We start from the raw sequence: 13053 nt of genomic DNA on the forward strand, positions 1-13053 counted from the left end.
TGGGGGGTGGTGAGATGTCTTCCAGAATATTTTTTTTAAGATATCTAAAAATAGTACATTTAACTATTATAGTAAAAAATATTGACAAAAAAAGAAGCTAAACTTGAAATAAAACCTTGAAAATAGAAAGTTTGAGTTTTCTGCCTTTCTTTGTTTCCAGATGACTCCTAAGTTTAGGGTTAGTGAACAGTTAATTATCAAAAGCATCAGTAGCAGTAGGTCAACTCATAAAGGCACAGGAAACACAGACACATGCTCATATAGGTAGGCTATATTTCTGCAGACCAGCTAAAAGAAGCCACATTAAATCACTTTGAGGGACAGTTGGGGTCGTGAGTCTTTGGCATCTATATTTTGGGGGTCCCGGCTGAAAAGTTTGAGAACCCCTGCTTTGGAGGAACAGTCACAGGTTTCTTGGTCGTTTTCAAGGCACTGGGAATAACACCAAACACATAGTTGACATAATCAAATAGTTTTCTTACTTAGCAGCACGTCCTGCAGAAACACTGGCCGTTATTTGAAGTCATGATCTCTGCAGCTTCTGATTATTTATGCAATGCTCCTTTATTTTTAGCTCTGACATTGATCTCTGCCTCTTAAGCTGCTGGATGCTAAACTGTGTTCACCAGCTAGTCTGGAACATCGACTTTCTGCTGTTTGCAGCAGACAGCAGGTAGTGTATAGTTGGTCTTTAGAGCTATTTATAACCACAGAAGCTGCCTGCTGTCGCTGAAAACGATGCAGTAAAAACATAAACTGCAGGTTTGAAATTTTAATGTTTAGCTTAAACTCAAACTTCAGCCACAGACGTGGATTTTAAAAGATGCATGTTTAACTTTAACAGCTCCCCTGTCACATTTTCATATCAATATCAAAAATATTGATGAGAACTAAATAAGATTTAATCCAAAAACTTTGGGCCAAAATGCTTCTATCATTATCAGTCAGCACATTTAGGAATGTCTACTCTCTGTAACACTCTCTGTATTATTTCCACCATATTTTCTTCTTCTGCAGTTTTGCAGCATGAGTTGAGAAGCACAAACCACCTGATCCAAACACTCTGATCTCTGAGCCTTCAGCACGTAGTGAGGAAACTGACCACAGATCAGTATCTGTCTTCTTAATGAGAAAGCCAGATCACTGTGTCCTCCTCCACCCTCCTTTAAAGTCAGAGCTACAGGTCAAAGGTCACACCAGCTGACAGACCATGGAGGGGGGGTGTTACACCTTCTGAACTCTGGGGTCAGGTCTCAGTAGCCTGACTTGGGGACCTCATTAAATCTGTTGTCTGAAGTCTCGATGGATCCAGATTGGAGTTGAGGAGTGATCAGAAGCCGGGACATGACCGAGCCGTTCTTTATGTCCGCTGTGGGGCTCATTACGGCTCATGATCGTGCCTTTAATCACCTGTTTTTATTGTTCAAACTGCTGACCATGTGCTTCAGTAAAGACAGTCTGTGAGCCTGTAAGCACATCAACAAGTGCTCATGAACGCATCACGGGCTGCAGGATGTGTTGGAGAACAGCAGCTGATTAGAGAGAGTCTTGTCCAGTGTTGAGTCAGTGATTCCCTGAAACTAAAACAGAGTCTGTGCAGAGAAAAACACAACCAGAGTGAATCAATGCATCAGCACCTACACATGTGACCTTTTTAACTCTGAGCTCCTCCTCAGTCTGCTGACCGAGCGTCTGTCCACTTCTCACTGAACTGTCTGTTTCTCTCTCATAAATCTTTGAACTGAAAGACGCTCCATAAAAACCTCTGGATAAATATTACTCATCACTTTCAACACAAGCTGAAACTGTGCCTCTGTGTTGTTGTGTCCGACTCTGTGACTCCCCTTGAGGGCATCTGAGAAACTGTAGACCATATGATCCTTCTTCTCTAAACACTGAAACCACCCCGCCCGACCTCTCGTGTCTCAGGCCCTGCAGGCGTTTCTGTTATGAAGGAAACTCTGGTCCAAACAACCCACACTGAAACTCCACTGAGCACGCTGTAGATGGATCCTGGTGCGAGTCACGAGAGAGTCTGATGACAGGAGGATTGTGTGGTGTTTGAATGCAGCGTGGAGTCAGAAGGGAGCGTTGACAGAAGGCTTCAGCATTATTTACCTCCATGGTTGTTAAAGTGTAAATCCTGAATGTCTCTGATCTTCTGTTTGTGAAACACAGCTGCTCTTCTTCACTTTGGTTCTCTGATTGTGATTCATAAGAATCAGAAGATCTGACTTCAGTGAAGACCTTAAGTCACCCCGAGGTACTGTGAGGTAGCAGCAGATCATTGTTTGTGTTTCCGGCCGCACTGCTCACAGATTCACTTCACACAGAAACGGAGAGGCGATGAGGTAATATCTGAAACCCCCTACAGTGGGAGGCTGCAGGTGGATGCCTGGGAGGCGGTGACGAAGGGCAGCTTGGCATTGGCAGAGCAGAAATCTGTCAGCTTTAAGAGGTCACCTGATTGGGAGGATATAATAACAATAATAATCATAATAATAATAATAATCTTCATTTCTATTGCACTTTTCTTAACAAAGTTACAAAGGGCTTCACAGAAAAACATAAAAATAAACAATGAAAAATAATATATATATAAAAAAAGGATATGAAAAAGATATAACAATAATAAAAAAAGATAAAAAAAATAAATAGAAATAATACAAGTAAAATGATAAAAAAAATGTATATCAAGATGTATAATAATAATACAAAAATATTACAAAATAAAGAAAAATGAAAAGTAAAATGTTAAAAAAAATGTTTATCAAGATATTTAATAATAATACAAAAATGTTAAAAATAAATAAAAATGAAAAGTAAAATTATAAAAAAAAACATTTATCAAGGTATTTAATAATAATACAAAAATATTAAAAATAAATGAAAAAGAAAAGTAAAATGATAAAAAAAAATTATCAAGATATTTAATAATAATACAAAAATATTACAAAATAAATAAAAAAGAAAAGTAAAATGTAAAAAAAAAAATGTTTATCAAGATATTTAATAATAATACAAAAAGATGAAAGATTACAAATAAATAAATAAATAAAAGTAAAGTGATAAAAAAAATGTATATAAAAATATATAATAATAATAAAAGATTTCAAAAGAATAAAAAAAATAAAGGAACTCCAAAGTACTAGAATGCATAATAAGACATCAAGAGTAGAATTACATGTTTACAAAGTTGTGAAGACCTTTAAAAGAAAAAGAATGTTTTAAGAGGCAATTTAAAATTACATATAGAAGCAGCACGCCTTATTTCAGCCGGTCGGTCGTTCCACAGTTTAGGAGCCCGGACTGAAAAAGCCAGAAAGCCCTTGGACTTCAAACGGGCTCTGGGAACAACCAACAAGCCCATGTGGGCTGATCTGAGAGACTGGGCAGGCTTATAACGATTGAGAAGGTCTGTGATGTACTGGGGAGCCAGATTGTGTAGAGTTTTCTAAGTTAGTAACAACATTTTGAAATAAATGCAGAATTTAACAGGAAGCCAGAATTTGAGTTATGTGATCGGATTTCATGAAGCAGTGATTAATCGGGCAGCTACATTTGGTGTTAATTGAAGGCGCTGAATACAGGCATGAGGTAAACCGGAATAAAGGTCATTTCAAAAATCCAATCATGACAAAACAAAGGCAGGGACAACCTTGTAGAAGTTGCTAAATAATAAAAATGATTTATTTGGGAAATTAGAGTGACGCATGGTGAATGTGAAATCAGAAGCCTGAAGTGACTCACAGGCGTCGCTCCTCATGTGTCAGGTCATCATCTCTTTCTGTCTCTAAGTCAGGACGTACCCTGATATCCTCATTCAGCTTTTACCTCCTACTCACTGTAATTTTTGTTCCGATGTCTCTGCAGATTTCAGAACATATCTTTCTTTGGAAAATGAGATCATTGCTGAAATGCATTGTGGGTAAAACAGAGCAAACAAAACCCAGGTTCTAAAGATAACCTTGAATTTATTTTAAAGCTACATAACGTGACACTACCCTCCTCCTCTGATGGACCGTCTGTCTCTGTCCTGTCCTTCATGTGTCCGTTTGTCCAGGTGTGTGTGTGTGTGTGTGTGTGTGTGTGTGTGTCTGTGTGTCTGTGTGTGTGTGTGTCTTAATTCCGAACAAAGGAACCCGAGGAGAAGATGATGTCATCTTTTAACCGTTGTGAGACTGTGTGTCGGCGGTAGGGGGGATTCTGTAATTATTACAGTCTGCAGTCTGAGGTCACCTTTCTCACACACGGCGAGAACACACACACACACACACACACACACACACACACACACACACACACACAGACCGACACACACACACACACTTTCTGAATCGTTCTGTTTGATTATTCCTTCAGACAAACAGCTTCTTAAAATTGAACACACCTGACAGGACACACACCTACATTTTCACACACACACACATTCTCCCAAACACACACACATCACTTCAAGGACTCGTACGAAGCGGTGTGTTAAGATACTCAGATGTGAGTTGTCATGATGTCACTGGTTTCCACACAGCTGCTCCGATGCGGTGTGTTTGACTGTGTGTGTGTGTGTGTGTGTGTGCATGAACATCCCAGGTTGTACAGATAGTGTACACAATAACTGCAAACATTGTCTTCTGTGTTTGTGTGTTTATGAATAAACAGAGCGACACTCGTTCTGAAGTTGTGACAAAATGAGAACGAGTGATGAGCTGAAAAAGAGTGGTACCAAACTTTTCACACACACACACTCCCACATGCACACACACACACACACACACACAGACACACACACACACACACACACACACACTTGTGTACTGAAGGTTGGTAAAGAGGCCTCTGTGGTCATAATCTCACACTGGGAGAGTGAATCAGGGCGATGTCAGGGTTTACAGACTTTGTGTGTGTGTGTGTGTGTGTGTGTGTGTGTGTGTGTGTGTGTGTGTGTGTGTGTGTGTGTGTGTGTGTGTGTGTGTTTGTGAACTGAAGTGATGAGTGCATTCAGTAGCTGGTATTTTTCGGGCGAAATACCCTCGGTGTGTGTGTGCGTGTGTGTGTGTGTATGTGTCCTGAGTTTCAAAGTGATGACTCAGCAGTGCCACAGTAAGATGGATGCTGGAGTTTAATGGAGCCTGATGGAGGTCGGTGTGTTGTTGGCCTTTTGTGTCTGAAAAGCACTGCACACATACACACAGACACACACATGCACACACACTCGTCCTTTGTGTTCCCCTTACCTCTCCACAGTTCATCGATGACCAGCAGACTTTGAAAGTTTCTGCTCTGCTCTCTGTTTCATGTTGAGATGAATCTGTTGGTGTAGAGAGCGATGTTTCTGTTTCTTTTTAAGGAAAACACGTTCAGGTTGTTTTTGAACTGAACAGCAAACACAATGTTGTTGCTTTGGCAGTCTCAAGGATTCAGGGAGGTTCATGGTTATTCCTGAACATGTTTGTTAACCAAAGGGAACAAAAGTAGATACTTGCAAAGCTAAATCTGAAATCTGAAATATTAGTCAAACTCTCATCATGAGTCTCTTGAACAATAGGTTTCTTTATCGGCCCTGAAAACTAATATATTGACTCCTACTGTAAACCATGCTACAGAGATGTCAGGGCTCACATGTAGGACTTATCAGGGCCACATTAGAGACAAACAGAAGTCATAATATAAAGAAGACTACAGAAGATCAGAGTTGTAGAGAATCAATTTGAATATTAAAACACAAAGATTAATTTTCCTGTTTTTTTGTTATGCAATTAAAACTTTATTTGATTTGAAAGTGTTTATTTCAAACATTTAAAAAATTAAAATAAATAACAACCAACAATAAACAAAAAGACATACCCCCCAAAAAGCAAATGTTATAAACAATGCAAAAAATCTAAACAAAACTGTTTCATCTCTAATATGAATTCTATCACGTCTGAAAAAGAGTGGGAAGAAGTAACACTTATTAAATCCCACCCCATTTCCATAATAAATTAGTAAGTAATGATTAAAGCTGGGGTTGGTAGTCAGATTTAGATACACTTTTTGTTATACTGGTTAAAATGATCTTTATGTCCTGATGGCAATCATTACATAATGTGTTCTTAAAAAAGAGCAAAGAAAAGCTGCTATCTACAGCCGGAGTAAACCTGGGAAAACACCAACCAATCAGCCTTTTTTGGGTCCCAAAATTTTAAACCATTCTAATCCCGTCCTGCCGGTCTGCCCGCCTCCTGCAGAGCGTACATTTCCCCAGCGTGTACTCTGAGTCCCCGTCTCCTGCCTCTGCTTCCCCTGACTCTACTGACTGCCCCTCTCGCTCGACCTCAGGCCTGTCCCCTCTGACCTGATGAGGTGCTTTGCTCAGGACTGTAGTCCGGATCAGAGTCTAAAAAGCTCTCACCATGGGGGCTCTGACAAGCAGAAGAATTAATGACATTTACTAAGTCCTACAGAAAATGTATATGTATTGTAACGTCCGTCCGGACGCTGTAGGGATGACGAGCCGATTCGTGAACACGTTGAGTTTTAATAACCGGTCACTGTCGGCCGTTACCACGCCAACCAACAAAACAACAATCAATGTTTGAATGAATGAAGAACTTCTCCTCTTGTCTCTCCTCTCTCCCACTCACACACTCTACACCTCTCCTGATGCCTTCACTGACCGTCAACACTGTAGGAATTAAGAGCATCTACACTGAACATGTTTAACAAACAGTAGAGCTGTTACAGTATTATATATGTGTTATAACTTTTCTCCTGATCTCGTGTCACTGGTACAACTGGATAATGCTAGAATGACAGCTGTGACAACTGTGTACTAACAGCAGCCATGTTTGTTTGTGTTTTTAACTTTCACTATGATAATGTTTTGGTGAGGACCGGTTTTGAATCAGTCACCATCACATGGTCACAAGTCAGCGGCACTCGTGCATGTGAGCGGGGGGAGCGTCGTTTTGGAGGAGCTCCGAGGGAGGAGGGGAGGGGTTAGACGGAGTCATGAGGAAATGCTACATTCAAATTCATGCTAGTTTTCCGAGACTACCAACCCCAGCTTTAAGTAAGCTTCCCTTTTATATACCAACATATCAAATATTTGTCTCTTTTCAAAGATTAAAAGACACAACAAATGTTACAACTCTCAAGATCTCAGATTTCTTCTTTAATGTGGCCCAAATATTCTGTTATAAACATTTTACATCCATCAGTCAAGTTTTCAGTCAGAGCTGTGTCCCTCATCCATCTACCCAATGACTCAAGCTCTAGTGTTGGCACTTCTTTTATCTCTGTTTTGGTCTCCACCACCACTTTTTGCGTTGCTCTTAAGCTACACGACATTACACCATGTTAACAAAGCTAACTCTGTGAATCTGCTGTTTGATTCTGGAGAAGTAAGGCAGTGATTTGCTTCAAGTGTTTGATGCGTTCACATAGTTTATGTTGAAACCAAAACAAAGAGCTAAAAGAGGCGAAAAGCTGCAGAACTTCAGCTGTCCTCATTGCGATCAACCCCCTTTTTCATTACAATCCCTATATTTTTTATAAATGTTATGTAAAAACTCTCTTGGATTGCCTTTTCAGTTTTATTATTTGAATCTCTGTTGGGTATGTTACTCAGTAGCTTTTGAAAGATCAAAATAATTCACCATTTGAAACTGAAATCTCAAAGTTTCAGTGACTTTCAGTAACTTTCCCTGTGAAGTTCTCAGTCTCCTCTCCTCCTCTGAAACGCTCTGTTTATCTTTCTTCTCCACTCCCCTTCACTCCTGTTTGTCCTCTCCCTCAGCTGTCACTCCTTTCCCTTTGTTTTTAGAGCTGATATGCTTCAACATAACATCAGCCCACCTACACTCTGTCTTTCTCCTCTTTTTATTCCACTGTGCCTAAACCTCTCTCTCTGTGTACTGCACAACTATTCACACAAACTTCATACAAAGTCACGTGTCTCCCTCTTCCTGCAGCGTCCACACGTTTATTCTATTCTGTCTGTTTTTTGCATCATGAGTTTAAACTCGAGTTTGGTTCACTCCTTCCTCCTCCTCCACCTTTTCATCCCCAGTCTGAAGTTCCCACCGAAAGAGAGCGGTGGAGATTTGCTTCCTCGAAATCTTTGCTCTCTCAATCAGCCTTGACCTTTTGGCCCACGCCTCCTCAACAAACACACACACACAAACACACAAACACACACTTGAACACACACACAGACAGACATGTCCCTTTTGGCTAAACCAAAATGGGTTAATCCCTCATCACTCAAACGGTGGACCGCACCGACTCACTCAGGAGCAGGGGGGTCTCAGGTGTCACAGTACGGGTTCACACAAAGGAAATCTGATCATGCAGCGGTTCAGACACACACACACAAACGCACACACACACACAGGCTGTAAAAATGATGCAGACAAAGAGGTTTGCACCTACAGTCACGTTCTGATTAAACCTCCTCCTCACTTTCCATCTGTGAAAACAATTCAGTGAATCATTTGAGCGCAAAGAGGTCGTTGACGGACTCTCGTCGGGTTGTAGAATGAAAGTAGACTTCAACAGAAGGTCTCTGGTCATGTTGCAGTGTTTGTGTGGCTTTGCACTAACAGGTTAGAGCAGGGGTTCCCAAACTTTTCGACCCTAACCCCCAAAATATAGGTGCCAAAGACTTGCGATTCCCACTGTCCCTCAAAGTGATTAAATGTAGCTTCACAATTCATTTACTTCATACTTCAAAATTAGTTTACCACATGTGGCTGTGTTTCCTGTGCTAATGTGAATTAACCTGCTCTGACTGATCCTTTTGTTAATTATCTGTTAGTTATCCCTAATCCTGACTTTAAGAGTCATCTGGCAACAAAGAAAGGCAGAAAACTCGTTACATTTTCTATTTTCAAGGTTTTATTTCAAGTTTAATTCATATTTTTGTCAGTATTTTTTACTAATTTGGGTAAGATGTACTTTTTCTAGAAAACTTGGACAAAAAACATTCTGGAAGACATCTCATGACCCCCCATTTGTGTTTCGCGACCCCCACTTTGGGAACCCCTGATCTAAAGAAAGGCAGAAAACTAATGAAAAAAAAGGACATGCAAGGTTTTATTTCTAAATCAATTACTTTTAGATATTTTTTGGGGGGCTTTTTCGCCTTTAATGACAGGACAGCTGAAGAGAGACAGGAAATGTGGGGAGTAGAGAGAGGGGGAAGACATGCAGCAAATGGTGAACCGGCCGGTAGTCGAGCCGGCGACCTCTGCGACGAGGACTGTACCCTCTAAACGTGGGGCGCTTAGACCACTAGGCCACCAGCGCCCCACAAATTTAGATTACTTAAAAATAAAAAATCTGGAAGACATCTAGTGACCCCCCATTGCCAACCCACACTTTGGGAACCCCTGGGTTAGAGCAGGGGTTCCAAAACTTTTCAGCACACGACTCCCAAAGACTTGCAACCCCCACTGTCCCTCAAAGTGATTTAATGTAGCTTCAAACTTAATTTAGCTGGTCTGCAGAAAAGTAACCACCTTCATGCACATGTGGCTGTTTCCTGTGCTGTTATGAATTAACCGCTGCTACTGATGCTTTTGATAATTAACTGTAAACTAACCCGTAACTCTAACCCTCACCTTAGGAGTCATCTAAAGCAGGGCTTCCCAAACCTTTCAGCCTGCCACCCCCAAAATATAGGTGCCAAAGACTCGCGACCCCCACTGTCCCTCGAAGTGATTTAATGTGTCTTCATTTAGCTGGTCTGCAGAAAATTAGCCTACCTATATGAGCATGTGTCTGTGTTTCCTGTCCTGTTATGAGTTAACCTGCTGCTACTGATGCTTTTGATAATTAACTGTTCACTAACCCTAAACTTAGGAGTCATCTGGAAACAAAGAAAGGCAGAAAACTCATTACATTTTATATTTTCATGGTTTTATTTAAAAGTTAGCTAATATTTTTGTCAATATATTTTACTATAATGGGTAAAATGTACTGTTTTTAGATAACTTGAAAAAAAAACAAAAAAACAAACATTCTGGAAGACCTCTCACGACCCCCCATTTGTGTCTTGCGACCCCCCAGGGGGTCCTGACCCACACTTTAGGAACCCCTGATCTAAATAAAGGGAGAAAACTCATGAAAAATAAAAAAGTATTTGCAAGGTTTTATTTCTAAATGAATTTAATTTAAATTTCGTCATTGATGAACATTTCTTTCCTATATATATTCTTGTTAAATTCTTGTCTTTAAACGGAGAGAAGTCAGACGAAATTGCATTGTACTTGTACAACGACAATAAAGCTGATTCTGATCTGATCTTTTAAAAATATATATTTACAGTAATGCCAATATTACATTCACTTAAATTACTTAAATATATATCTATATCTTGCAACCCCCATTTAGTGTCTGGCAACCCCCCAGGGGGTCCCAACCCCTACTTTGGGGACCCCTGGGTTACAGTAATGCACTTACTGTTGGTCAGTTTTAAGCAAGTCTAAATATCCTTAAAACATCAGTGTCATTTTTGAGGTCAAACTTTATTCTGCAGGATCTTTTGCTATCCTCATTCTTCCTGCTTCACACTCAGAGCTCAGCAGTAAAAGAACCCTACTTTTACACGTCACCCCCTGTTCCTCTGCATGTATATGATGTACCCTGCCTTGCCTCAGTTCATGCACTGTTATGTTTTGATAACATCTTTCTCTTCTTGGTTTTTGAGCGTCCCCTGTGTCTGTACAATCAGAGAGTCATAATTAAAATGTTTGCACCAGCCTCTCTGAAAACACTGTGTCCAGTCTGTGTTCAGTTGGTCAAGGAACACTGAAGAGTTGGAGCGTTGCCTTCTATTGTTCCTGCTGAAATAGATGCAAATGACTCTGGATGTATGAGAGCTGCCTTTGTTATGACAAAGCAAATCACCATGTATGTTAACTTAGACGATGATAATACTCTCTGAAAATAGATTTTATTGTTGCTATCACTTTGCACAGTCTTTGGCTCGTTCATGCTGCTGTGGACTTTTGCCTTTCCGACCAACGCTGAAAATAGAAGTGGAAATTGTCTCATTGTTCTCTTCATTGTCTTACAACTGAGTAACTATCATGAACAGAAGTCTCCATGTGGCTGAATGAGCGTGTTGAAATCAAATGTTTACCTCTGTCTTATCTCTCCTCTTCTGTTTTTCTCTCTTCAGGGTCGACATGTCAAGACGGGACAGCTGGCGGCCATCAAGGTCATGGACGTCACCGAGGTCAGTAAACACTTGATTTACAGAGTCGTTTTGTTATTGTCAACAGTGAGGTGTCCTAACACAAACAGAGCAAAGTTGGAAGATTTGCAGACGAGCACCTGGAGATAAGAGCTGCTGCAGCTGTCCATGAAGTTTATGTGAACCGCTGAAGAAGAAGAACATGAGACATAAGCTGTTTTCACACGTGCACCAAACTTCTGAATGATTAGGGTTAGGGTTAAGATTAGGGATAAGATTAGGGTTAGGGTTAGGGTTAAATTTGGGGTTAGGGTTAGGGTTAAGATTAGGGTTAGGGTTAGGGTTAGGGTTAAGATTAGGGATAAGATTAGGGTTAGGGTTAGGGTTAAGATTAGGGTTAAATTTGGGGTTAGGGTTAGGGTTAAGATTAGGGTTAGGGTTAGGGTTAGGGTTAAGATTAGGGTTAGGGTTAAGATTAGGGTTAAGATTAGGGTTAGGGTTAGGGTACAGAACCAGAACCAAACTCAAGCAAACAGAACCAGAACCAAGTCAAGCAAACAGAACCAGAACCAAAGTCAAGCAAACAGAACCAGAACCAAACTCAAGCAAACAGAACCAGAACCAAGTCAAGCAAACAGAACCAGAACCAAACTCAAGCAAACAGAACCAGAACCAAACTCAAGCAAACAGAACCAGAACCAAAGTCAAGCAAACAGAACCAGAACCAAGTCAAGCAAACAGAACCAGAACCAAACTCAAGCAAACAGAACCAGAACCAAACTCTGTCGTCTGTGAACTAAATTATTCAGGTGATGTCAGTTTGCATACTTGAAAATTTCCACCATTGACCATGCTTGCATTATGGGATGGATTTATGTCAGATGCATGAGGTGAAACTAAACCAGCAGCTTTAGCAGTTAGCAGACTCACAACACACAGCTTTTCAGATTTGAATTGAGCCCAGATGTAGTTGTGTTGCTTCTGTTTGTATTCAAAGGTTGTATTAAACACAGTTTATCTGACTCCTCTCTTCGCTGTGTAAACGTTTCCTCCCCAAAAATAGTCTCTAACTTTCAGGCTTATAATCACACTGCTTCCAACTGTCGTCTAGTTTCTGTTGGGAGGATAAAGCTGAGTTTATGTTTGAAGCTCAACAGATTTTCAATTTCCTGAGGGGAGTTCAGCCAATCGTCTTTAAGATTGAAGATTAGTGTGTCACACTGGTTTGTGTGTGTGTATGTGTGTGTGTGTGTGTGCTTTGAGCCCATGGGTGCTTGCTTGTCAGCTTCCACAGAGTTGAGTCAGGAGCCAGAGGGCTGTTTCTGCCGTGTAATCTGAGTGTGCTTCTTTGTGTGCATACACGCAGAAATGTCCCGCTCTTCTTATAAAACTACACCTCGCTGTGACGACGGTTGGAGCAGTGAGCGGTTTACTTCCTGCCTGTTGTGTCCCTCATCGTAAAATAAAAATGAGACAATGAGAAAAATATTCACAAACACATATTTGAGGTCACTTGACCATTTCCTGCCCAGACGCCTTAAAGAGTGTATCATCAGACTGTCACATCAAATCCTCTAATCTGGGTCAAGTGTTATACAGAAGAGGATTGGACTGTCTGTGTTTGAGGACCCTGCTGGTTTTAGCTGCATCTTTAAAAACACACTGAAGCTGAAGTCATATTTTTAGGAGAACATATGGAAGGCCACAAAAACACTTCATTCAAGTCTTGTATCAGGATCAGATCCAGATGATGTTCTAGACATTTCATTCAAACATTTATACGTCCGTGTTGACAGATTTATAAATCTGTTCTGTCTGGGTTTTCTTGGCACAGCATGTAAATCAGGGTTAGCTCTCATCCAGTCCAGGAGGAG

General features: G+C 40.5%; 2 protein-coding genes across 2 annotated transcripts in view; both read left to right on the forward strand.

The window, feature by feature from the left end:
* neb (nebulin) overlaps nt 1-13053 on the forward strand; it is a 291693-nt gene that overhangs the window by 255172 nt on the left and 23468 nt on the right. The window lies entirely within an intron of this gene.
* The window catches only part of LOC117820253 (mitogen-activated protein kinase kinase kinase kinase 4-like), an 87772-nt gene that overhangs the window by 54331 nt on the left and 20388 nt on the right, over nt 1-13053 (forward strand). Inside the window, exon 3 of the mRNA XM_034693975.1 lies at nt 11165-11221. Within this exon, the coding sequence (XP_034549866.1) occupies nt 11165-11221 (57 nt within the window). The remainder of the gene's footprint in view (nt 1-11164; nt 11222-13053) is intronic.

Source organism: Notolabrus celidotus, chromosome 10 (genome assembly GCF_009762535.1).
Source record: "Notolabrus celidotus isolate fNotCel1 chromosome 10, fNotCel1.pri, whole genome shotgun sequence".
NCBI classification, from domain to species: Eukaryota; Metazoa; Chordata; class Actinopteri; order Labriformes; family Labridae; genus Notolabrus; species Notolabrus celidotus.